Source organism: Rhinatrema bivittatum, chromosome 8, assembly GCF_901001135.1.
Source record: "Rhinatrema bivittatum chromosome 8, aRhiBiv1.1, whole genome shotgun sequence".
In the NCBI taxonomy this organism is placed as follows: Eukaryota; Metazoa; Chordata; class Amphibia; order Gymnophiona; family Rhinatrematidae; genus Rhinatrema; species Rhinatrema bivittatum.
In genome coordinates this window covers 260,395,237-260,422,869 of record NC_042622.1, presented here as the reverse complement: position 1 = coordinate 260,422,869, position 27,633 = coordinate 260,395,237, and the positions used below count along the sequence as shown (strand labels likewise).

Sequence of the window (27,633 nt, the reverse complement as noted above, 5' to 3'; positions counted from 1 at the left end):
GGTTATGCGCACACTTAAACGCACGTTAGGCACACAGAAGGCTAGCCCGCACCGCGCATACCAACGGACGAAGGGGGGAAATGGCACCGCACCAAACCGTGCAAGATAGCACTGCCATGGATAGCCATGTGGAGAGTCCGAGTCGGAAGCGGGGCCTAGCCCATTGGGGAGCCACTCAACCTGCTTGGAAACCCCCTTCCCTCACCCGAACGGGATCGGGAACGATGTTGGTACAGCATGCCGAGCAAGGAGCCCAGAGGAAAGACTTACCGAAGCCTTTCCACATCTCTGGATCGGAGTTACCGGATGAGTACAGAGAAGGTCTCTGGCTGCAGGGGTCGAGGGCTTAGGCCTTCACCGCCGCACTCTGCTTCTGCACCCGCTGCTTTTCAGCTGCTTCAGTAGCAAAGTCCATGCCGGGAGCCAGCTACCGGACCAAGGCCCACTTCTGAGGGATCTTGGAAATCACCTCAAGAATTTTCAACTGGAGGAGGGTCCCTTAGGTATCACCGCAGGAGAGCGAGGCTCGATCTTCCTTTCAATTTGAGGTAAATTTTCTCCTTCAAATTAGTACTGCAATCCCGCTAACACCGCTGCTGGTGTGGGGATAGCATCCACATCTGCTAGGAGACAGAGAGATACTGAATGGCTGAGGTCACTGCAGGGGTATAGCTAGGGTTATGTCAGCCTTGAAACCTGACTCCGTCTCCATCTGCTAGCAGGGGAACACATAACCCCTTGGTCCTGAGTCCATCTGGCTACACAGTAGGAAATCTAAGGATTTTTCCGAGAGACACACAATGGAGAAAGGCCTTAGTAAATCAGGCCCTAAGTTTGTACCTGAGGCAATAGTGGGTGAAGCGACTTGCCCAAGGCCATAAGGAGTGACAGTGGGATTGACCCCTTGCTTCCCTGGTTCACAGTCCCCTAGGCTATTCCTTGTTGCTGAAAGATTTTGTTTTGGCCTCTGGGTCACACTTGCATGTCCACAGTTTTGGAACCGCTGGAGTGACAGATTTATTAATGCATAAATTTCCAAGGACTAGAGTTCACTTCATCAGATGCATGTAACAGCAGGACTCCTTTAGGTATTATTTCCATAGGACGACGACTCTGGTTCCCCATATGGAATGCTCCTGTTTCAATATATCCTGTTCCCTCCCCCTGACAGTGGAACATACATTATCACAGCGAAGGTAGATCTCACTCATTCCCTCTGGCGATGGTACGAGCAGTTTGATGCAGAACTTCTGCCCAGACACATTTACCTCTGGGACAACCTCACACCCTGGAAAAATGAAACAGCATAGTTAGCAAGAAAGGGGTATCTCAAAAATGAAAACAGCATAGTTAGCAGGAAAGGGGTATCTCAAATTCTTCCAACTTACTCTTCTGAGGCTGACAGTATCTTGTGTTACCAGGATGAGAAAAGAGGGAAGGAGAAGACTACTGGGAATGGTCAAGATTGAAACCTCATGGAAAGGGAGGATGACCAGGGTCTTTTCATGCCCTTCCTGTCTCCCCTTCATTTCCCCTTGCCTTCTTGTCCACCAGACCAGTCCAGACAGATGTGTTTTCCCCTCCCCCCCATTAGCAGATGGAGACAGAATGAAAGTTTTGCTGAAAGAGCCTACTTAAGGCATTGCACCCCCTGCAGTCTTCTTAGAATTTATCTAACTCCAGCAGATGGTAGAGGTGCTGAACCTGCAGGTTTTGGTGGAAAAATTCTTCCCAGGGGTGACTAAGACCTCGGACTATTCTCCTGGCCCTTCATTTACCTGCTCCCCTTTAATGAGAGGGGTCTGAAAACCAATGGTGATGTTTCCCTATTTCCCAACTCCATCTCCTCTCCATTTCCTTCTCTCTCTGGCTCAGGAGGACAAGGATCAGAAGGAAGGTGAAGTATTTTTTGCTTATCAGTTTTTCCCTTGTTTAAAGATAGTTTGGAAAAAAAAGGCAGCAACTTATTTCAGAGAAGGGGGAGGAGCCTCCAACTATCCCGACCCATGGGCCTTTCCCATGGGTCGGGATAGTTGGAGGCTCCTCCTGGTTGACAGCAGGAGAGGAAAGGGTAAGCAGTGATTAAAATTTTCCTTTGCAGCCATGTGGCCATGGAACATGGGCATTCCTGAGGAGCATAGCAAAACGTTCCCAGCCTGAGGCCATCAGTGGGAGATGGCTTCAGCATCAGGCCTCTGCATACCTGCACCAGACGTGGGGAGGGCCCGCTGACAGGACTCCCTACTGGGTGATATGGGGGAGAGGCAGCCAGAAGAAAAGTCGGCTGGGACAGACCTCTTCATAATCTTTTCACTCTGGAATTTGAGGTCCTCATGTATCAGGCCTTTTTAATTAAGAAGGATTCAAGTACTTATCAGATGCTGTTCTTCAGGCACTCCCTTAAGGGCAGGATCGGTTTCCATTTAGGCTAAGCAAGCCAGGCTGGAATCAGATCTTGAGTTGGCGTTGGTTGCTTCAAAAGAGGAAGCCCTGGGGGGGAGGGGGGGATTCCTATGGGAGGCAATATGTAGAGGGAGTGATGCTCTAGAGAAGGGGGAGATTCCTGTGGCAGGAGATGATCCTTCAGCAATTCAGTTATTTAAAAAGGGAAGAATTGCCAGCAATCGAGAAATTACTTACCTGATAATTTTGTTTTCCTTAGGGTAGACAGATGGACTCAGGACCAATGGGTTATGTGCTCCCCTGCCAGTAGATGGAGACGGAGTCAGATTTCAAAGCTGACATCACCCTAGATATACCCCTTCAGTGACCTCAGTCATTCGGTATTCTTTTCAAAAGCCTTTGTGGAACACATTATTGAAGAACTTGATTAGAACTTGGATACAACTTTATTAAAAACTGGAGACTGCAACTGTACTCAACTAACATAAGTGCTGAATCCAAGCAATACTATAGATGCGCTGAACTAGGGATTGGGTAACGGCTTACCCGTAACCACATGGAATTGAGATTCACCTCTTGGGAGATTCCTTGGTGCCTCACTTGGGCAGCCATGGGCAGGATGCTGAGTCCATCTGTCTACTCTAAAGAAAACATATCAGGTAAGTAATTTCTCCATTTCCTAGCGTGTAGCCAGATGGACTTAGGACCAATGGGATATACAAAAACTACTCCCAACTGGGGCGGAAGGCTGCCTGCAGTCTGGTTAACACCGCCCTCGCAAAGGCTGCAACCTCTCAGGCCTGGACGTCCAGGTGATAGAACATGGAGAAGGTGTGCAAGGAAGACCACATCGCTGCTCGACAGATGTCGACGGGAGACAGTAGCTTAGCTTCCGCCCAGGATGCGGCCTGGGCCCTAGTGGAATGAGCTTTGACCTGAAGGGGTAAAGGCTTCCCTGCCTCCACATATGTTCCTGTGATCACTTCCTTGATCCAGTGAGTTATGGTAGCTCACGAAGCCGATTTGCCTTGTTTTCTTCCCCCATGAAGAACAAACAAGCGGTCTGTCTTCGTCAGACCATAAGACAGAATAGAGTTGGGTCCTCGTGAAGGACCGGACTTTGTTGGAGAAGGTCCCTCTGCGGGGGGAGGTGAAGGGGACTCTCCACAAGAAGCGTCTGTATGTCTGCGTGCCACAGACGTCTGGGCCAATCCGGGGCCACTAGAAAGACCAATCCTCTGTGGTGTTCGATCTTGCGGATGATCTTGCCCAGCAGGAGCCACGGGGGAAAGGCGTACAGTAAGTCCTCCTCTGGCCAGGTCTGGACAAGGGTGTTGATCCCGTGGGAGCGCTGATCTCGTCTGCGACTGAAGAATGGAGGGACCTTTGCATTGTGAGATGTGGCCAGTAGGTTGACGGATGGGAGGCCCTGCAATCTACTAGGAGCTGGAAGGCTCTGGTAGACGCCCACTCCTCTGGATCCAGACTCTCTCTGCAGAGAAAGTCTGCTCTGATGTTGTCTTTTCCTACGATGTGGGCGGCTGAGATCCCTTGTAGATTTAACTCTGCCCATTCCATAAGGGGGATCTATTTCCAGAGACACTTAGTGGCTTTTGGTGCCTCCCTGGAGGTTGATGTAGGCTACCATTGTTGTGTTGTCCGACATCACGTGGACTGCCTATCCCTGGAGCCTGTGGCTGAACTGCAGGCACGCTAATCTGACTGCCCGTGCTTCCAGGCGATTTATGTTCCAGTGCACCTCTTCCTCAGACCATTGCCCCTGGGTTGTCAGTTCTTGACAGTGAGCTCCCCACCCTCGGAGGCTTGCGTCTGTCGTGAAGGCGATCCAATTTGTTGGAGATAGGCTTACATCCTTGCTTAGGTGAGCTTCCTGTAGCCACCACTGGAGCTGAGAACATACTTCCATTCAGGCCATTACAATAAAGTGAGCAGGAGAACCTGCGCTCTGAGGCGAGCGCCCGCTCTCCCAAAGCGTCCCAGGCATCCCTCTTGGGCATGTGATTCAGTATTTAAATTAGGGCCCGCACAAGTGTCCCTAGAGCTTCCTTATTGGCGGAAGCGGCGGCTGTCAACGGGACGGACAGCCGACACTTAATTTTACTGGCGTCGGTTGTCGAACCCGCTGACAGCCATGGGTTCGGAAAACTGACGCCAGCAAAATTGAGCGTCCATTTTCCAACCTGCGGACAGATTTGTATTTTTTTTTTTTTGAAAGATTTTTATTTTTTTTTATTTTTGGGGCCTCCGACTTAATATCGCTATGATATTAAGTCGGAGGGTGTACAGAAAAGCAGTTTTTTTTTCTGCTTTTCTGTACACTTGCCCGATGCTGTCTGAAATTAACTCCAGCCTTTGGCAGGAGTCAATTTCTGAAAGTAAAATGTGTAGTTTGGCCGCACATTTTGCTTTCTGTATTGTGGGTGAATAGCTAATAGGCTCATCAACATGCATTTGCATGTGATGAGCGCTATTAGTTTCGGGGGAGGGGAGGGGGTTGGCCGCTCGTTTTCCATGCGCTATTACCCCTTACTGTATAAGGGGTAATAATAGCATATCAAAAACACGCGGCCAAATAGGGGCTAACGGTGTGCTCAGCCGAGCGCACCATACTGTATTGGCCTGATTGGTAGGTGCAGGCAGATCGAGTAGTCTTGAGACAGTGGGTTCCAACGTGACAGCAGGGAGCGTTGGAGTGCTGCACGTGTGCCCTCGCCCATGGTACTACTTCCAGGGTTGACACCATGAAGCCGAGGACCTGGGGGCGCATTGTGTTCATCAACCGATGCACTTGTCCAACATGATCTCGACCTACCACTGAAAGAAGAGGGATAGTCGGCCCCCTATCTCCTCAACCCTTGGATGGGTTGGCCAAACTTCATTGGGAATTTCGGGTTGAACCTGAACCTGTTTTTGATTGTCAGTTCCAAAAGGACTGAGACCTTCCCAAGGGCTGAGATCTCTGAAATGATGAGTTTCTGTAGTGCCGAAAGCTCTGGGAGCTCCTGGCCCAACCCCTTATGGGAAAGGGGTGCTGCGACCTCTTTTTCTTAACTTCCAGTAGCCGAGACACTGGAGATTCACCCACTTACTGGCTAGTTTTTCCAATTGACTACCAAATAGCAGGGATCCCTTAAAGGGCATCTTTGTGAAGTTCGCCTTAGCGGTCGGGTCCGCTGACCAGTTTCATAACCATAGCTGTCTTCTGGCTGATACCACTGAGGTTAAGCCTCTGGCTGAGGAGCATACTAGGCTGCGGCAGGCTCGATCGTCTCTCTGTTTTGTGCCCCTGAGCTATCTGCCTCTCTTGAGAGAAGCAGACACGAACGAGCCACCAAGGCACAACAGGAAGCAATCTGCAAGTGTCACTGCTGTCGCGTCGAAGGCCTGCTTAAGGATGGATTTCAACTCCCTCTCGTGAGCATCCTTCGAGGCCACTCCTCCCTCTACTGGGATAGTTGTCTGCTTCGAGATGGCACAGACGAGGGCGTCCACTTTCAGGAAATGCAGACTTTTTTGGCTGCCGGATCCAGAGGGTATAAGGCCTCCAGGCCTGACCTCCTTTAAAACGGACTTCCGGGGCGTCCCATTCCAGGTCAGTCAACTCCTGGATGGCTTCCAGCATCGGGAAATAGCAAGAGGCTTTCTGTAGAGACACCAGGATGGAATTCTTTCTTGGTTACGACATAGGGTCCATGCCAGGAACTCCCAGGGTCTGGGAGACCAGGGCTGGTAATTCATCTCTGTGGAAAAATCGAAGCATGATCCAGTATGGCACCAGGCCTGGAGGGATTTCCCTATCCTCCAATGAATCCGCATCCCCTTCGTTGTCCGTGGTGTCCAGGTCCCTGTCAGGAGGCGAGGCAGGTCCCAAGGCATTCTGATAGGCCTGGGAGGTTGAGGCCTTCCCACTTGGGACTCTGGCCGGGCAGGGGCAGGAGCTGACTGTGCCTGAACAAAGGCTTGTAGGCCCTAAAAGAATTCCAACCAAGAGAAGGCTGCCTTATCCATATTTAGCCCAGGAAGAACTGGGGTAGGTGCTTCCGGGGACATAATACTCTGTAGCTTGTGCGTGCAGCCAGATAGTGCCTCTTGAGCGCGCACAGAACTGCCTCGGCGCATGTAAATCTGAGCAGCTGGTTGTGCGTGTAGATATGCGCACAGGAGTGTGTGTGTTAGGAGCACAAAGGCCAGCCCGCACTGCACATATCGACGGACAATGGGGGAAAATGGTGCCGCAACAAAACTATGTGTAAGATGATGCTGCCGTGGCCTGCCACGAGGAGTGACCATCGAGCCTGAAGCGGGGTCTAGCCCATCGGGTGTGGGGGGGGGTGCTCAACCTGCTGGGAAACCCTCTTCCTTTGCCCTAGTGGGGTCGGGAACGTTGTCGAAATGGCGCACCGAACAAGGAGACTGGAGGAAAGACTTACTGAAGCCCTTCCACGTCTCTGGATAAGAGGAGTTGTTCTTCTCTACTTACCTAGGCTCAGCGCTTACCAGCTGAGTACAGAGATGGTCTCTGACTGCGGGGGAAGAGGGCTTAGGCCATCACCGCTGCGCTCAGCTTCCTACACCCTCTGCTTTTCAGCTGCTTCAGCAGCAAATTCCATGCCGGGAACCGGCAAACCTCTGAGGGATCTTGGAAATCGCCTCAGGAATTCTTAACTGGGGAGGGACCCTTAGGTATCACTGCAGGAGAGCGGGGCTCGATCTTCTCAAATTTAAAAGTAGAAATTTGAAGGTAAATTTTCCTCATCTAAAGAGTATTATGTTCCCAATAGGAGACACAACCTACATCTGCTAGGAGATGGAGAGTTACTGCAGGCATATATCTAGGGTGATGTCAGCTTTGAAACCAGACTCCGTGTCCATCTGCTAGCAGGGGAGCACGTAACCCATTGGTCCTGGGTCCATCTTGCTACACGCTAGGAAATGATTACTTAATCACTGTTAGAATTGGGCATAAAGAACAAAAACATGCTGCTGGAGCAGGAGTGAGAAGATCCTGTTTTAGAGGGTCAGAGGCCCTGTACTGCTCTCTCTGCTTCAACAAGGAGTTACAGGGAACTGGATTCAAACAGTAACCAACGAGGGCCCTGACTTTTACGGTTTAGGAAACAGATAAGCACCATGCAGGTTACCCCCTAACCTGCATGGTGCAACAGATACCGCATGGCTGTATCTGTTGCTTGCCAGGCAGACTGGATGGATCATCTGGTCCTTTTCTGACTTTATTTCTATGTTTTCCCTTTCATAGGACGGTTAAGGCCCTGGTGTTTACAGAGTTGGAAACTCTGGATTCTAGACTGAAGGTGGGCAGGGCCATGGAAAAGTCTTCCTCCTGAGGAAGCTTTAGAGCAGTTTAAGTTGCCTAAGGTGGATGCCTTGGTATCCACAGTCATGAAGAAGACGATCCCCATGGAGGACAGTGCAGCCCTAAAAGATGGCCGGGATAAGAAAACTGAGGTCCATCTTAAGAAGGCTTTCAAAGTGTCAGCCATGGGGTTGCTGTTTGTAGTAGCTATATGACGAGGGTGTGTTTGCGCTGGGTGCAACAGATTCTGTTGGATAGTACTGAGGAAGGTGTATCAGAGGCAGGAAGGTTGGAAGCTGGTCTCACTTCATAGCAGACATTTTATATGATCTTATTCAGACCTCCATCAGATCTATGGTAGCTTCAGTATCTGCCAGGGGTTTGTTGTCTGGTCCAAGTCGCAGCTTGAGAATCTGCCCTTCTGGGGAAAACTGTGTCTGGAGAAGCTAGTAAAGCAATTGAGCGAATCAAAGTATCATAAGTTACTCAGGACAAACCTAAGGGGGGGTTCATAAGGAAATTCCCAACAAGACAAAGTTTAAAGAGTCAAGTTGCTATCGGCCTGAAAATAATTATTTTTTTGCAGATGTAGTTTGGAAGCAAGTCTCAGTCCTTTTGTGTGGGCCGAAGAGATGCCAGAGATAGTGTCGTTGACAGCTCAAGAGAATTCCCAATGAGGTCCACAGGGTTTACATTTCCCCTCTACAGATCACGGGATGGTTGGGTCAATTTTATGGAGAGTGGATCAAATCACAAAGGACCAATGAGTTCAGGCCATAATGAGACAGATATTTTAGAATTTACTTCACTAGTGGTCAACAAATTCATGGGATCCTTGTTATTTGGGAAGAGTAGAGTCCACACTGGATTGTCTTCTTTAGCTAGCAATGATGATTCCAGTGCCAAAGGGAGCATAGGAATCTAGGCAGTTATTCCATTTATTTTGTAGTGCCCAAGAAGGAGGGCATATTTCGACCTATCCTGGATTTGAAGAAGATGAATAAGTCTTTAGAAGTGATCCAATTCTGCAAGAAGACTCTCCGTTTGGTGATTGCAGTAATGAGAAGGGGAGAATTCTTTGCATACCTGGTCCTGTCAGAGGCTTATCTGTTTATTCTGATCTGAAAGGATCCATCAGCGGTTTCTCAGACTTGTTGCTTCAGATATTTCTGTTTGGTCCAGCAACTGCTCCAAGAACATTTTCCAAAGTTATGGTAGTAGTTGCAGTGGCTCTTCATAGGGAAAGAGTGCTGGTGCATCCTTACCTGGACGACTAGTTGATTTGAGCAAAATCAGAAGAAGACTGTCGACGGTCCATCTCCAGGGTTATTTAACTGTTGCAAGATCTAGGTTGGGTCATCAATTTGCTCTAGCAAACTGTTCCTCGTAGGATCTAGAGTACCTGGGTGCTTGTTTTGGGAAGGAAAGGTGTTTCGAGCAATGGACAAGCTAATCAAGCTGCAGGGGCAGATTCATGAAGTTCTGCAGTTGAGGGCCCTACAAGGCCTGGGATTACCTACAGGTACTGGGGTTAATGGAGTTTAAGTTAGATATGGTCCCTTGGGTGGGGGCACACATGAGACCAAGAGGCTCTACTCTTGCAGTGAAACACTTAGTTGCAGGATTATGAGCTCAGATTGTCTCTCTTGGCAGAGGCTAGGCTCAGACTAGCCTGGTGGCTTTTGATCCACAGTTTAAACAAGGGAATGAATCTGGAGATCCCAGAATAAATGGTGCTAACCTATGGATGCGAGTCTGACTGGCTGGGGGAGTTCATTATCAGGGACATACTGCTCAGGGTCATTGGAGAGTGTCGGAGTCAGCTTAATCCATCAATTGTTTAGTGATGAGGGCGATCAGAAGAACCTTACCAGAGTTTCTCCTTCTGATCAAAAGGGAGAGCTTAAGAGTTTTCAGACAATGCTTTATAAACCAGTAAAGGGGGGGGGGGGGGGAACAGATGTTCAACAGTGTTCTTGGAGGTGAGGTCCTTATCCCGATGGGCAGATCATCATCTGAAGGTTCTTTTGGTGGACTTCTCAAGCAGGCACATACCAGATCCCAGGGAATGGGAACTGTCAGATGCAGCATTCTCCATGATTTTATACAGGTGGAGAGAGCCTCAGATGGATCTGATGGCAACAAGAAATGTCAAGCAACCTCATTTTAGTCAAAGAAGGGAACTGGATTCATCCAATTTGCATGCCCTGTCACAGCCTTGGCCTCAGAAGGAGTTTCTGTACTTTTCCCCCTTTTGGATAATTATAGGAAGGGTGATCAGAAGGATAGAGAGGCATCAGGAGCGAGTAGTTCTTAGAATGGCCCAGACAGCCTTGTTTCATCGATCTAGTAAGACTCAGTGTAGAAGAATTGATGTGGTTCACTCATTGCTGGAATTTGCTTGGAGCTGGTGTTTCACTTTTGTCTCATGGCTTAGCTCTTGAGTGGAGAAGACTGAGAAACAAGTATTTCTGTTCACACCCATGTAAGTCCAGACTCCTGGGTTTTGCATCCCTGCCAGCAGATAGTGAAACTTTTTTTTCTCTATCTCAGATACTGCCATATAACCTAGTGTGCCACCTGCAGCCCCTCAGTATTTCTCTGTCTCCAGCAGATGGCAAAGGTGTAAAACCTACAGTCTAGAGAGAAAGGAAAAAAAAAAAGAAATGAAAGGGAATGTTAGCTTTCCTCTCAGGAGTTTACTACGTCCTGGTGGGTTCCTCCCTTCTGGTCTTAAGGCAGATGAGCAGGGGGTTGGTGACCCTTCAAAATGGCTCTGTCCTTATCTCTGTGGGGGTTGATAGCTGGTGGTCCAGTTTCCTCTCCTCCAGGAGGACTGTGGAATCCCGCTACAATCCGGCTGCTTCAGGGAAGTAACTAACTAGCTTTCTTCCTCTTTGTTTGCCCTGTTAAAAGTTTTTTTTGTTTAAAAAAAAAAAAAAAAAAATTGCTTTAGTGGCCTGAGCTGGAGGAGGGACAGGTTGCTCCTAGTGCAGTGCACAGAGAGCAGAGCCAGAGCAGCACCGATGGCCAGGGGTCCAGATGTGAAGGTGTTCACCGAGGCATGCGGTTCCTGTGGCCATGCGGCTCCAGCCTATAGGTGAAAGAAGATGTCGCATGGCAGCAGCTGCCATTCATGTGGGGAATCGCATGTGTGTCTTGACACAGGCTCATGTTCCCAAGGCACATCTGGGGGTGAAGGAGGTTAGAGAGAGAAAACTCCTCCTGCCAAACTGGCGCTACTGCTAAAGCAAGAGTCAGGAACATCGGGGGCTGCCACTGACCTCTTTCCCATCAGTATGGGAATAGCAGCCATCTTGGTTTTGGCGGTAGCAGCAGCAGACACTTCTGAGAGCCAGGGGATTCCCCACCTTCATTATCTCCTGCCATACAAGGTCCCAAGGAAAGGCAGGAAGCTTCTGAGGCAGAAGAGGACCTCCTGGGGGAGGATTCTGAAGATTCTTCTGCCTTTTCTTCAGAGTTTGTTCTGCTCCTCCACAGGTTTTTTTAGCCTGAAAAGTAGTGGGGCTTAAGAGATCTAGGTCAGACGTACACAAAGTCAGTGATTCACAACCAAACTCTCAAAGAAGACAGGACCTTTAAGTATCCAGAGGGTCCTGGGATAGACGGCTCGACCAAATAGCCCTAGAGAGGTCTCTGAGGAATCAGAGGATTCTGTTGTGCTGGCAGACAACTCTCCAGGCTCGGATTCCGATCACAATATGTCGATCTGGAAGATGTTCCAGAAAAAGTGCCTATAACTGAAGGAGACGACCCTAAGGTGGTGTGTCTCTTCCGTAAGAAGGAGCTGTGGCCCTTGATTTTGCAGATTCTTAAGAAGCTAGGGATCAAGGTCCCACAAGAGGAGTCTGACCAGGAGAGTGTGGATCCAGTTATAGATGGCCTAAGGGGCCCGATGAAGGATTTTCCTTTTTACAAGTCAGTGACCAAGTTAGTGGTCAGCGAGTGGTACGCTCCTGAGACCGGCCTGAAGGTTGGCAGAGTGATGGCTAAGTTGTATCCGTTGCCGCAGGAGACACTTGAGCTTTTAATGCTTCCAAAGGTGAATGCTTCTGTGTCGGCAGTGACCAAGACGACCACCATTCCTGTGGCTGGGTCAGTTGTGCTGAAAGATGTTCAGGCTAGGAAATTAGAAGTTCATCTCAAAAAGATTTTTGAGGTGTCAGCATTGAACATATGGGCTGTGGTTTGCAGTAGTTTTCTGCAAAGAGCATGGTTACGCTGGGTCCAGCAATTGCAAACAAAGGAGTCTACGTCTGCATTTGCATCAAAGCAGGCGGAACTTCTGGAGGCAGTGGTGCATATGTTGTAAATGTTTTACATGATCTGATCAGAATTTCTTCCAGCATTATGGTGTCAGCCAGGCGTCTACTTTGGTTGAAGAACTTGTCGGCGGATGTTTTGTTTAAGGGACTTTACCGTTCTTGGGCATGTTTCTGTTCAGAGAGGACTTGGAAAAACTGGTAAAGCATCTCGGAGAGTCAAAAGGGCATAAGTTGCCAGAGGACAGACCGCAAGGTGGAAAGAAGTCTTTCCTTGTCCATTCCTGTTTTTGAGATAATAGGAATTTAGGCAGAATAGGGTCCCTAAGGGGACTCAGAGGCAAGGTTCAAGCAGAACACAGTGGCGGCATTGGGCTCTCTTTGGGCTAAAGATGTAGGGAATCGTCCTGGCTGCTCATCCGGATGTGGTTTGCTTTTCTCGGGGAGCAAAACATTTGCATCCCCCAGTGCGGAAACTATGTCCCTCCTGGAATCTTAATTTGGTTCTAAGGGGGATATCTGCAGTTCCGTTTGACCCATTGAAGAGGGTGACTATAAAGGCAGTTTTTCTGATGGCAATTTGTTTGGCCAGAAGGATTTCGGAACTGCAGGTGTTATGTAGAGACCCCTTCCTACAGAATTCGTACTCTGGTATCTCGTTGCATATAATGCCTTCTTTTCTTCTGAAGATGGTTTTGGTGTTCCATCTGAGTTAAATGGTGAAGCTTCCAGCTTTTCCTAATTTGGATGTGTGATGTGTGTTGATGAGATTCTCAAGCTCACTAATAGCTTCCGGATGTCGCTTCATCTTTTTGTGCTTTGGAGTGGTTCAAGAAAAGGGCTTAAGATGTTCAAAGGAACTATTTCGCGTTGGCTAAAGAAAGCTATAAGATTATCAGGGTCATTCTGTATCAGAGGGCTTAAGAACTCACTCAACATACTCTCAGGCAACCTCCTGGGCCAACTGTCAGAGCAAGATATTTGTCAAGCAACTACTTGGAAGTCGTTGCACACTTTCACCAGGCATGATCGCTTGGATGTCCAGGATCCAGATGCCATGAGTTTTGGTGAGAGTGCTCTATGAGCCGGACTATCATGGTGCCACCCTGTTTAGGGAAGCTTGGGTACATCCCAGGAGTCTGGACTAATCTGGGTATGAAAAATTGGAAAGGAAAATTGGTGTATACTTACTAATTTTCATTCCTGGAATAACACAGATCATTCCAGAGTCCCACCCTTTTGGGAGAATTTGCTTGTACTGACAGTTTATATATATATTAAGAATTGTTAAGGGGTTCAATGGTATTCTCCTTTTGTTATTGTTGGAAAGGATTTTCCATTTTGAGACTTCACCTTCCTCATGCTTGCTATGGGGGATTGGATCTGTTTAGTTAGTGTTTGTGTATTACCATTTTTGCTTGGGTCCAGGTCAATACTTAGGGAGTGCAGGTGGCACACTAGGTGTCAGTGAAACTTTCTCTGTCTCCATCTGCTGGCAGGAAGGCAAAACCCAGGAGTCTGTGGTATTCCAGGAACGAAAATTAGCAGGTAAAAACCAAAATTTTCCTTTATACAGAGGAGGTGATTTCTACATTGCTTCAAGCTAGGAAAAGATCAACTTCCTTAGCAAATTCTGGGTTTGGAAGGTTTTTGAGGCATGGTATGTAGAGAAAGGGATATACCTGTTTGAAGCCTTGGTGTCTCAAATTCTTTTTTGCAGAGAGGTTTACAGAAGGGTCTAGTTCTGAATTCTCCCAAGGTGCAGGAAGCAGTGATTCTGTTACAGAAGGAAGGCAGAGAGGCAGTCCTTGGTTTTGCATCCAGATGTAGTAAGGTTCCTGAAGGGAGTGAAGCACTTGCAGCCTCTTGTTAGGAAGTTGGTCCCTCCATGGAACCTCAATTTAGTGTTGAAGGACTTGTGTGTGGTGCCATTTGAGCTCATCAGGAAGGCTTCTCTGAAGGATTTTACTTTGAAAACAGTTTTTCTGGTAACAGTTTGCTCAGAGAGAACTACAGTGCATTCAGAAACTTCAGACCCCCATCACTTTTTCTACATTTTTTCACATTTCAACCTTATTCTAAAATGGATAATATGCATTTTTCCCTCCTCAATCCACACACAAAACCCCATAATGACAAAGCAAAATCAGGTTTGCAGAAATGTGTGTAAATTAATTTTTAAAAAAGTATCATTTACATAAGTATTCAGACTCTTTGCTATGACACTCAAAGTTGAGCTCAGGTGCATTGTTTCCACTGATCATCCTTCAGATATTTCTCCAACTTGACTGGAGTCCTCCTTTGGTAAATTCAATTGCTTGGACATGATTTGGAAAGGCACACACCTGTCTATATAAAGGTCCACAGTTAACAGTGCATATCAGAGCAAAATCAAAGCCATGAAGTCGAAGGAATTGTCTATAGACTTCCGGGACAGGATTGTTTTGAGGCACAGATCTGGGGTAGGGTACAAAAAAATTGCTGCATTGAAGGTCCCAAAAAACATAGTGGCTTTAAATGGAAGAAGTTCGGAACCACCAGGACTCTTCCTAGAGTTGGCTGCCCACCCAAACTGAGCAATCGTGGAAGAAGGGCCTTGGTCAAGGAAGTGACAAGGAACCCAATAGTCGCAATGACAGAGCTCCAGAGTTCACCATGGAGATAGGAGAATCTTTCAGAAGGATAACCATCTCTTAGCAATCCACCAATCAGGCTATGGTAGAGTGATCGGATGGAAGCCACTCCTCAGTAAAAGGCACATGTCAGCCTACTTGGAGTTTGACAAAAGACTCGCAGAGCATGAGGATCAAGATTCTTTGGTCTGATAAAACCAAGATTGAACTCTTTGGCCTGAATGCCAAGGGGCACATCAGGAGAAAACCAGGCATCGCTCATCACCTAGCAAATACCATCCCTATGGTGAAGAATGGTGGTGGCAGCATCATGCTGTGGGGATGTTTTTCAACTGCAGGAACTGGGAGACTAGCCAGGATCAAGGGAAAGATTTATGGAGAAAAGTACAGAGATACTTGATGAAAACCTGCTCCAGAGAGCTCTGACTAGGGCGACTATTCACCTTCCAACAGCACAATAACCCTAAGCACACAGCCAAGACAATGCAGAAGTGGTTTCGGCACAAGTCTGTGAACGGCCTTGACTGGCCTAGGTAGAGCCCGGACTTGAACACAATCAAACATCTCTGGAGAGACCTGAAAATACCGGTGCATCAACGATCCCCATCAGACCTGACAGAGCTTGAGAGGATCTGCAGAGAAGAATGGAGAAAATCCCCAAATCCAGGAGAGCCAAGATTGTAGCATCATACCCAAGAAGATTTGAGGCTGTAATCACTGCAAAAGGTGTCTCAAAGAACTGAGTAAAGGGTCGGAATATTTATTTGAATGTGATATTTCAGGTTTTTTTATTTGCACAAATTTCTACAAACCTAATCTCGCTTTGTCATATTAACAATTTTAGAATAAAACTAATGCAACAAATTTTGGAAAAAGAGAAGGGGGTCTGAATACTTTCTGAATGCACTGTATCTCTAGATTGTAGGCTTTGTTGTGTAGGAACCCATTTCTCAAAATTTCTAAGGATGTTGTTTCGATTTTCATGATCTCATCCTTCTTGCTTAAGGTGGTTTCATCTTTTCATTTGAATCAAACTGTTGAATTACCATCCTTCAAGGAGGTCAGGTTCTGGGGATCAGTCCAAAAATCTTCACAACCTTGATGTAGCTAGAATGCTCTTGAGGTATTTGAAGGTGATGAATTCCTTTAGGAGGTCAGAACATCTTTTTGTTCCTTTCAGCAGTCACAAGAAGAGGAAGAAGCCATCTAAGACTTTTATTGCCAGATGTAGTAAGGAAACTATTGCTTCTGGTTACACTGGCAAGGGGCTGGTGGTTCTTGAGACTCTTAAGACACACTCAACAAGGGCACGGATGGCCTCTTGGGCAGAGTGTCAATTAGTTTCACCACAGGACATTTGTCAAGTGGCAACTTGGTTTTTGTTGCATAACTTCTCCAAACATTACAGAATGGATGTTAGAGCTTCAGATGCTGCTTCCTTTGGGGAAGATGTGTTGAGAGCTGGTCTTTCAGGATCCATCCCAGTTTAAAGGTATGTCCCATCTGTTTGGGCTGGTCTTGTGGATGATAAAGAAGGAAAATTTGTTTTTTTATCTGCTAATTTTCTTTCCTTGAGTTTTCCCAGACCAATCATAATCCCACCCAACTGTCCTGCTCTTTGAAATCTGTAAATGCTATTGAGAAGTTTTTCATGGACCTTGAATGCCTTTCATTTTTTTCCAGTAGTAAGGTTCTCTCTTTTAAAAGGGAAGCAGCTTTGTTTGGATTCACCTAAAAGTCCCTCTGCTCGTAAGGGAGTTAGTGATAGTTTAGCTTTGACAGAAAAATACTGAGAGACTGAAGGTGGCTTAGTGCCTTTAGGCTATTTAAGCAAAGCTTTTATTCTCTGACTCTATTTGCTGGTAGAGGAGGGAAAAAACCCATATGTCTGGACTGATCTGGTGGGACTCAAGGAAAGAAAATTAGCAGGTAAGAAATCAAATTTTCCTTTGTAATGCTTTAATAAGGATACTGCTTTCCTCCTTGGGTTGAATCTTGCGAATCTGCAACAGTCTGTATCAGCTCTATTAAAACCTGGATGTCCCATAACAGGCTGGCTCTTAATGTATCTTATGACCAGAAAAATCAATCATTCCATATTTGTTACCAGCTTTTTTGAAGGTGCAATACTACCTGTTGCCTTGATGTGTGAAAAGTTTGGGAGTCTTCGTTGATATTAATTTAGCTTTTCTTCCTCAAATGAGATCTGTTTTTTTTTTTTAATTAAGAGTTCTCCATGGATTTAAACCTTTACTAGAGGCTACCAATTTCCAGACAATTGTTCAGGCTTTCGTTTTACTATTGCTTGACTATTGTAATTCTGAATATATATTGGTTTGCTTGATCATGCATTCAAAGCTTTGCAAGCTCTGCAGAATGCCGCTGCCCACCTGATTTCTGGAAGAAATATTCTAGACCATATTTCCTCGGTATTGGCTGACCTTCATTGGCTGCTCATCTCTTACCATGTGAAATATAAGATAGTAACTTTGGTTCATAAGTTGGTCACTTTTGATTATCTTCCTTGGGCAAATGCTAGGTTACATTTGTATAATCCTTCACCTGCTTTACGTTCCATCAATGAACACTGCTCGTCTTGTGAAGACCATAGAAAGAATTTTTTTGGATAGCAGCCCCTGCCTTTTGGAATTCGTTGCCTGTTGATCTGCTTTTGACATCTTGCACGAAATCTTTTAAGATAATGCTAAAAAAACATCTTTTTTTGGCTGGCATTCTCTTGAATGATAAACCTTTGCTATATTGCCTGACTTTTTGGTATTTCATTTAATAATTTTTGTTGTTTTTATATTATTTTTTTACTTACAGATTATGTATGTAACCATTGTAAGTCACCTAGAGTTCATCATCGGGTGACAAATAAATAAAAAATAAACAACTGCTAAAGAGACAGGCACTGCAGGACACACACACTAAACTCCTCTCTCTCTCTCCCAGCATTGCCCAGGGCCTAGTCTAGCCACACTTCGCAGGAGGCTCCTCTTGCTTTTCACAGTTCAGCTGTGCAGCACACACGCCATAATGCTTCTATGTCTGTCTCTTTTACTGTCTCCCTCCTGCTGCTGCTAGATGGCACATCTGCTGTTGCAGAATATCCACTTTCAAGTAGCAAAGTGGAAGTTTGGTGAGATTTGCCTTCCATATGTACTTGACTGGAAAGGCACAGAAATGATGCTTTAACTCCACTTATACACATAAAGACAGATTCAAATGGTTTTACTGTCTTTGATCATTTATACAGTATATTAAGGATCAATACCTATGTTCTTTTTAGATATTTCTATTCAACTTTCTGCTAGATGTAATTTACAGCCATATTAACTCATACAAGTTCTTAAAGATTAGGGACTTGGAAAGATCTGGAGCAGAGGAACCATGCTGCCTCACCATTCTCTCTACCCTGATCCACATGTTGAAGATGGGAGAGGGTGGTGGGTAGAGTTTTGGGAGGAGGAATCTGACCCTTTACCTTTGAGATTCAGCTGCTGCAGTGGCTCTCCCAGGGCCTCCTCTTTGCTTTTATAGTAGGAAATTGAAGTCTCCTTGAAGACCACCCAATGCTGCTTGTACCCTTTCAGTGTGAGCTTCTTGGGCCTGCAAGGAGATAGGAGAAACGTTAAGCCAGGGAAGTTAAGGGAGGAGAAGAGGGAGAAGCCAGAGAATGATAGGGTAAAGCATACTTGAAGGAGAATGCTTATATACGATGAGGTAGGGAAGACTAGTAAAAAAAAGTTCTCTGTAGAAGAAAAGTGATAGTTGGGGGCAGAATATGATAACAATGTTATCTATGGGAGAATGGAGAAGAAAAGTTGCATCATCTTAGGTGGCTTGGTCATTGGATAGGAGACATATATTGAGTCTTTTATTGAGGAATCTGTACCTGAGTTTGGTGCTGAATAGGGCACACGTTTCAGTATCCCTGTGAATTATTCATTTGAGCTGTGGCGAGTTTGCATACATACAAGACTGACTGTGCTATAACGTCCAGAATGAGAGATGTGCAGCCACGGGGGTTTCAGGGGCAAGCGACAAAGAAGAAGAGCAGCCTCACCTGAATATGCGCAGGCTCTCCTTCAGCTCTGGAATGGCAGTGATGCTGTCCTATGGAAGATAAGTACATACTGCACCAGTCACTGTGGTAGCCTCCCTAGTATGACTGACTGTCCCCTGCAAAGGAGCTATGCCATGCTGATTTAATACAGTCCAAGGGCACTCAGGACAAAATCATGGCATCCAATCCTGGCTGAGCCACTGTGTCTCAGAAGCCTTGGGCCTGTAGTGGGATAGTTAGCCTTCAATGCATTGGCAGAGGTACTGTTAGTAGCTTATATAAAAGTGTGAAGACTGATGGCAAACTCTAAAGATGCAGGTTTTGTTCACTGTATGAAATCCAAATGAATCTACAGCACTTTGATGCTTTTTCCTGCATTCTCTGTCATTTTAGTTTCCCTTGAATTGTGATTGCAAACTGGTTTTGTACGTCTTGCAGGTGACAAACATCAGCTGCATGTGGACAGATAGAGCATGACCCTCCTGTGACGCTCAGCAGGGAATCTGCATTGTGCTCCTGCATTCTGCAAACTCTTTATCCCCACCCTCTTACCAAGACATCTGTTGGAGAGGCGCTGTCCAGCTTGACCTCTAAATGGGAAAGGGCTGAGTCAAGGTCATCCAGCCGAGGGTCTCGATGAGGCTCCAGGGGGTCAGAGGTCAGGGATAGTTTATTGATGTGGTACTGGAAGGAAACCAGTTAATGAAATCACATACTTAACAATAATAAGGGGCTGTTCCAAGCTGTCTCAGAAATAAGATGGCCTGATATTCTCCTGCTACTGTCAGCCATAGTCTTTGGCTATCCTATCTCAGAGCCAGCAGCATCCAGTACATCACTCCCAACTACTGACTCTACTGTCATTCAAGTAAGAACAATTGAAAGTAAAAACATAATAAGTTATACATGCAGGATACATACTGTGGTGTCTGAGCCAAGCAGCACACAGCTTCAAGTTCTGCCCCTGCAAGATGCAGGTGTCATGACACTGGGAGGGATGGTAGAGAGAGGTAAGGAGATGGCATAGATCAGATTAGATGGCATGAATAGGCTTTTGGATGCCATGGCTGGAGTTTAGGATGGCGTGATTTTGATGACTGTATCAAGAGGCAAGTATAGGATGGCACAAGCAAAGTGCTAAGGAAAAGGATGGGGTGAACATAAAGATGATATAAAAAAAAAAAAAAAAAAGAAAGAAAAGCATAGTTTAACTTCCTTTCTGATTCAGGAGACAACTAGAAGTAAAGGGAAAATTGGTTCATACCTGTAATTTTCATTCCCGGAATACCAGAGATCAGTCCAGACTCCTGGGTTTTACCTCCCTGCCAGTAGATGGAGACAGAAGAAAAGCTTTACTGACACTGCTACTTAACCTAGAGTGCCAACTGCAGTCCATCACTATGACCTGTATCCAAGCCAAGATGAGAATAACTATAACAATAACCGAGAGTAGTTATGCAGTGTAGTTAAATCTCAAGCGGATTGTGGTGAATTGCAGTAGGACCTTGCAAGACTGGAAGACTGAGCTTCCAAATGGTAGATGAAATTTAATGTGGACAAATGCAAAGTGATGCATATAGAGAAATATAACCCTTGCTGTAGTTACACAATCTTAGGTTCTATCTTAGGAGTTACCACCCAGGAAAGAGATCTAGGCGTCATAGTGGATAATATACTGAAATTGTCGTCCCAGTGTGCTGTGGCGATCAAAAAGCAAACAGAATGTTAGGAATTATTAGGAAGAGAATGGAAAATAAAACTGAGGATGCTGCAATGCCTCTGTATCGCTCCATGGTGAGACCGCACCTTGAATACTGTATGCAGTTGTGGTCACTGCATCTCAAAAAGTATATAGCTGCACTGGAGAAAATGCTGAGAAGGGCAACCAAAATGATAAGGGGCATGGAACGGCTGCCCTATGAGGAAAGGCTAAAGAAGTTAGGACTGTTCAGTTTGGAGACGAGACGATTGAGGGGGGATATGATAGAAGTCTACAAAATCATGAAAGGACTTGAACAAGTTAAAGTAAATCAATGATTTACTCTCTTATATAATAGAAGGACCAGGGGGGCACTCCATGAAGTTAACAAGTAGCTCATTTAAAACAAATCTCTTGCGTCCGGTCTTCAACGGCTTCGCCCCGCTTGCCTCACCTTAATCTCAGCTCCTCCCGCTTACCTGGGAAAGATGGCTACCGCAGCATCGTCAAGCCGACCTCTCTGGCGTCCCCAGAACGGCTATGGTGCAGCCTCCCCGCCATTGTTCCTCCCAGGTACCTAACTAGGTTGCGCGCAACCCACATCCTTGTACCACCCTTGGTGCGAAACTCGAGGGCGTTCCCTCATGCTGACGTCATGCCATCCGGGTATATTACCTTCATTCATTTGCTAGCTCCCTGAGTTAGCAAGGACTCTAATCCGTTCCTGTCTATGCTACTCTGCCACTTTCGTGCTACCGCAGGAAGCTCTCTCTCTGCCCTTCGGGGTAATTGCTAACTTGGGTACCCGCTGCTTTATTTCAGGTGTCTTACAGGGAACAAGATTACAGAGAGATTTAAAACTCTTCAAAAAAAAGTTTAAAAACATGGCTTTTCAAAAAAGCATTTTATAGTGAGAACGGCGAATAAGAAATATAAATGAACAGGCAAAGGAACATCAACACACAGCACAAAGTCACCTAGATGCGTATTTACATATTTTATTATTTTTTCTCATATTTAATTACTAATGTTAGAGAAATTCTGTAGAAAGTACAATACTTGTATGGTTACCCTATTAATCATATAAATGGACAAGATCCATGTCACTTATCATATACCTTATATTATTAAAACATGTAAACGAAACTTTATTGGCACTTTGTTAGAAAATTTTTACCCAAACTTAAATATACGGGCCTCTCTGTAAACCGTTGTGATGGTGCATTACTAAACGACGGTATAGAAAAGATTTTAAATAAATAATTAAAATAAACAGGTACTCGCTCCTCGAGGGCCTGCTCTCCCTGCCTATACATTCTACAACAGACCTGGTGGAATCGCATACCAACAGCTACAACTAGTGAGTACTCTAACTCTCAGTCTCTCTCATCCACAGTATCTCCTCGCTGGGAGACCTGCTGCAGAACCTCCTGACGTCATCAAGGAGAGAAGGACTCCCTCTGCAGAGGTCCCTGAGAATACAACCACAGACTGCCTCACTACTGCCACCTCTGGTGGAGATCACCAAGCTGTACAATAAAGAACTATTCTGTGTTTTGTGTGTACGAGTCTAGCCCAGTGCTGTGGCTCCTCACGGGGCTCCTCCCCGTGGGCGTGGTCATCTCCACAGTACCCAAGGATCCCCAAAACACGTTTCCATAACAAAATCAAAGAAAATTCTTTTTCACTCAGCGCATAGTTAAGCTCTGGAATTCGTTGCCAGAGGATGTAGTTACAGCAGTTAGTGTAACTGGGTTTAAAAAAGGTTTGGATAAGTTCCTAGGGGATAAATCCATAAACTGCTATTACAGTAATTAATAAGCAATAGTAGCTTGTGATCTATCTAATGTTTGGGTACTTGCCTGGTACTTGTGACTTGGATTGGCCACTGTTAGAAACAGAATACTGGGCTTGATGGACCCTTGGTCTGACCTAGTATGGCCCTTTCGGACCTGCCACTTGGGAACAGCTTCTGCGTCAGGACAAAGGCAGAGGACAGGACACAACATGGAACTTGGACGAAGACTCTGAAGACTTGGAATTTGACACGAAGACTCAAAGCCTTGGAACTTGAGACGGAGAGTGAGGTACAGGAGGAGTCCAGCTTCCTGGGGTACTGCAACTCAGCAAGCCCTACACAGCCCCCCGTGGGCTGGTCGCGGACCACACTGTCCCACTGCGCGCCCTACTCAACCTGCCACTGGTTGGTCGCGGGCCATATAGGGGGGGGGGGGGGCGGGGCGGGACAGGCTCAGGACTGAGACTCAGAGGAAGACAGGTATCAGGACAACACTAGGAATGAGGAACATGGCTTGGAAGGAGGAACCATGGTGATCTGCTGGCTGGACAAGCTCCACGAGCCCAGAACTTGGAACACGAACAGGAACTCGAGACTTGACTTGAAATATTGAATCTAAAAACAAGGATGGACTCCAACAACTTGATCCAGCGAAGACGGACTTCGAAACAGGCCCTGTGCCAGGAAGCACCATACATAGCCGCCCGTGGCTGATCATGGATCATGATGCTGGCACACCTGGAGGAAAGTTGAGGGAGAATCCAGAAGGCTGACCTTGGAACAAAAACCGGAATATCAGGAACTTGGTTGAAGATTCAAATGAGACGAAGATTTAGAAGACTGGACAAGGAACTGGCAAGAGACCAGGAACACAGAATAAGAAACATGACGGAGCTCCAACGAGGGAAAAGGAAACCAGGAACCAGAACAAAAGGAACATCCAATGAAGAACATGAAGACCATCAAACAGAGCGATGACCACAGAAGACCTTGAAGGAAGACACACCATGGACGACCATGAACTCCCTTGCAAAGGCCCTGAGGAACTGAGAGAGCGCCCTTTTATAGGGCTGAAAGCAATACAAGGCAGTGACATCATCAGTAGGGGCCGCGGGAGTTTTCCCGCCGTGGGCTCTTTAAGGCTCTAAGAGGCACATGCGCATGCCTAAGCAGGAGCCTGATGTCAGGGCAAAAGCAGCAGCGTTGGTGGCGTCCCTGCTGTGAAGATGGTGTTGGTGGCGGCTCTGTGCCGCAACGAAGGACGATGTCGGCAAGAGTGGCAGTCAAGCTGCGCAGGAGTTATGTCAGTGGCACTCAGATGTGAAGATAAGCGGCACCGGCGGCTCCCAGCCGCAAAGATGGAGAGAGGCCTGCAGCAGGGTTGGGCCTGCCGAAGACAACAGTGGCGGTGGCAGAAATGGCAGCGGCACTCCATGCTACGAAGGAAGCATGGGGCCGGCGTCATTGGACTGGATGTGAGAGGCTGCTCACGGAATGGGCCCCCGCGAGTGGTATCGCAATTCTGTTGCATTTCTCGGTCTGAGGGTCTCCCCCGCAAACTTCTGTATTTACCCCCTGGCTGGGCCTCATCCATCCTATTCCAACACCACCAAGCTGCTCTCCAGTGCGGCAGGACATTGCGCCTCAATGCAAGAAGATGCCGCCGATGTTCCTCACAGCAAGTACGCCGACAATAGTACCCAGGCTTCCCCGGAGGTACGCGTCCCCGACATCTCCTCCTTTAAAGGACCTACGGTGGGAAAAGGCCAGCAGCACCCCTTGATGACCTCATACTTATAGGCCTATAAAAAGACACGTCTTCCTTGCCTCGGCAACAGTTCTCCCTACTGTCTAAGTAGTGCAAATTGCTCCAGCGTCTACGTTTTCTGGTTCCTGTTTCTTTATCTTCAGTTTTAACATCCTATGTCCTTGTTCTTCAGTTCCTTCAGTGTTCCATAGCTCCTTATCTGCCCATCTGCTCTGCTCCTCACCTTCCTGCCCTGCCTTCACTTCAGACGGATACCTAGTATTGACCTTAGCTGACCTCCTGGACTTCCTTGAATGCCGCCTACCACTGACCCCTGCCTGTTTCCGGGTTTGCCTGTGCCATATCTGCTCTGCAGGTTACGTAAACTCCACCTCAGTACAAGGGTCCACAAAATCCAACTGATTGCTGAGACCATGGATCCGGTGGACATGACGCTGCAGGCCACCCCAGGTCTCACCTATAAGCTATAAGACCAACAAAAGATTCTGGCGACTACAATGGACCGATTGTCCACATGACTGGATGCACTTTCCTCCAGGATGGACCCGCCACTTCCTGTACCAGCAACACCACTGCCCATAGTTCTCAACTGTCCCATACCCCACCTACCAGATCTGCCCTGGTATGCTGGAGACCACAAGTGGTGCCAGGATTTAGTGAATCGGTGCAGATTGCACTTCTCGTTAAAGGAGCCACTTTTCCCGGATGATCTCATGAAAACCATGTATATCCTTTCACTTTTGAATGGAATAGCCCTAGCATGGGCCTCTCCCCTTTGGTAGCATGCAGATCATTTGCTGCATAACCTAAAGCAATTCACTGACTAGTTCCGGACAGTCTTCAAAGAGCCAGGCCGGATGGTCACCATGGGCTCCAATTTGCTGCATCTCCACCAGGGCTCCAGAACACTGCGGAATACATCATCGAATTTCGGACCTTAGCTACCGAGCTCAACTGGTGGGAAGACTGCCTCATCCCCATCTTCCTGAAGGGTGTGGCACTTAAAATCAAGGACGAACTTCCAGCTCAGGACCTCCCAGTCTCTTTAGAAGAGATCACTGCCCTCACTGGGAAGACTGACCACAGACTCCAGCAAAGGAGATGGGAAGTTCGCCCCCTGCGCAAGAATATTACCTCGGCACTCCGGTTCCAGTGGCTTTCGCCTCCATCCCCTGCTTCTCCGACCTCTGCCTCTCCTGAAGAGCCCATGCAAATGGCCCCAGAGGAAAGGCTTCACCGCAAGCAGCCAAGCCTTAGTCTAAATTTTTCTTGTTCGGGGGCATCTCATGGCTCAATGCCCATTGAAGCCAGGAAACTCCAGCACCTAGAGTCCAGTGGGGAGATAACCTTAGGCCTTACTACCCCAGTTCCCTAATTACTATTACCTGTGACCTTGGAATTGGGTCACATCAGCTTCTCCACCCAAGCATTCATGGACTCAGGTTCTGGCAGGAACTTTATCATAGAAATGCTGGTGAACCAACTTCTCATTCCTACAATCCGGAGAACCTCTCCCCTGTTAATCTTGTCCATCCTTGGAGACCCTCTGCCTGGTCAGATCAACTTGGCCACCATATCTGTGACCCTACGCATGGGCCATCTCCACCATGAGGAACTTTGTTTACACGTGATCCCCAGAGCCATCCATCCCATTGTTCTGGGATTGCCCTGGCTCCAGCAGAACTGTTCCCCAATTTGATTGGGCTACCCTTCAACTCACCAGATGGGGTCAAGACTGTTGGGCCTCTTGACTGGAGAATGTGGAACCTCCTCGCTGTTTAACAGTAGCTACAACCCTGCTGGGGCTCCTTCCACAGTATGCAGCCTTCAAAGACATTTTTTCTAAAAAAAAGTCAAACCCTGCCTCCTCCTCGCTCCTTCTGGATGCCAAGCCCCTGTGGGGAAGAGTCTACTCCTTGTCACTTCCTGAGACCCAAGCTACATGCGAATATATTTGGGAAAATTTGGAATGAGATTTTATCTGCCCTGCTTCCTCCCTGGCTGAGGCCGGATTCTTCTTTGAGGCAAAAAAGGATGGCTCTGTCAGGTCATGTAGTGATTACCAGGGGTCGAACACTATCACGAAAAAGGACAGTTATCCATTACCATTAATATCTGAGCTTTTTGACCTCCTTCAAGGTGCAAAGATTTTCACTAAATGGAATCTAAGTGGGGCATATAACCCTGTCTGAATCAAGGTGGGCGACGAGTGGAAACCAGCTTTTAACATACGTGATGGACACTATGGGGTAGATTTTAAAAGGTTGCGCACAAGCGTACATGTGCGCACCTGATTTTATAACGTGCGCGCAACCTGAAGGGAAGAGTAATTTGAAACCCCTCCAACTACGGGTTCCTACAGGAGAGGAGCGTTCTTTGAAGGGGCTGCATATGCGAGAACTCCCAGGGAACTAGCTCTAGCATCGATGCCATAGATGCAGGACCTGCAAATAATCCCAAACTCTGGGCACCATGAGTTGCAACAGATGGTGAACTTGTGATGTGGGTTCATCACTTAGCCCAGAGTCCTCAACCTCTATATATCGCCAGCTGACAGAGGTCTGCCAACTTTGCATGAATGAGCCAGTCATCCAGATATGGGTGTACCAGCACTCCTTCTTTCCAAAGGGCTGCCACCACAACATGCATGACTTTGGGGGAACATAAGTGGAGCTGTCTCCACACCAAAAGAAAGGGTGCAAAATTGAAAATGGTCTCCCAGGACCAAATGCAGAATCTCCATACGAAACTGTGGTACCTTGAGGGCCACATTCACCTTCTTTAAATCCCAAATCAGTCTGAATGTCCCTTCCTTTTTCAGGACCACGAAATAAATGGAACCGGCACTATCGCTCCTAGCTATTGCAAGCGGTCCACCGTGTTTGATGTAAGGAGTGTAAAGGGTGACTATGTAGGCTTCCCGCACCGGGAGAGCAAAATCAAACATGCAGCCGTCTTTATCACTTCCAAGACCTATTGTGATTTTGGTCCTTTCCTTATAAAAGTGGGCTAACTGCCCCCCCCCCCCCCCCGATAGCCAGAAGAGAAGAGTGGACCGGCCTCATTTCAATGTGAAGACTTAGTTCCCCCGGTTCCTTGACCAGGGATATCTCAGGTCGGTTTTCACCCGTCTCAAAAGGACTGGGCCCTGCCCAAGCTATGGTTCTGTACCATCGAAGAGCCTCTGTTCTGCCAACATCTTGTATTGTCTCTAAAACACGAATGGGTGAGAAAGGATTTCTTTCCTCCCTTCAGCTTGTCCTCTGGTAATTTATGCCCCTTGGACTCTCCCAGATGCTTCACCACCTGCTCTAAATTTTCCCCGAACAATAGCTTGTTTTTGAATAAGAGTATCCCTTCCTAAGACTGACCAAATATCTGCAGACCAGTTTCTTAACCATAGCGGTCACCTGGCCAAAATCGTGGACATCATAATTCTAGAGGATATCCTAATCAAGTCATACAAGGCATCCACCACATAGGTTACTGCAGCCTCCGAGTGCTCTGCCTGTTTCATGGAGGACAATGAAGACATCTCCTTCGCCTACAACTGCTGAACCCAGAACAAAACAAGCTCTCAGCATAAAACTGCTGCATACTGCAGCCTGGATACCCAAAACAAAAACCTCCCAATTCCTGTTGAGG

At 47.0% G+C, this 27,633-nt stretch overlaps 1 protein-coding gene across 1 annotated transcript in view; it reads right to left on the bottom strand.

The window, feature by feature from the left end:
* FERMT3 (fermitin family member 3) overlaps positions 1-27,633 on the bottom strand; it is a 115,767-nt gene that overhangs the window by 43,424 nt on the left and 44,710 nt on the right. The window contains exons 8-11 of the mRNA XM_029614752.1: positions 19,276-19,407; positions 18,724-18,773; positions 18,142-18,266; positions 1,182-1,288 (exon numbers count right to left, since the gene is read on the bottom strand). Of these exons, the coding sequence (XP_029470612.1) occupies positions 1,182-1,288; positions 18,142-18,266; positions 18,724-18,773; positions 19,276-19,407 (414 nt within the window). The remainder of the gene's footprint in view (positions 1-1,181; positions 1,289-18,141; positions 18,267-18,723; positions 18,774-19,275; positions 19,408-27,633) is intronic.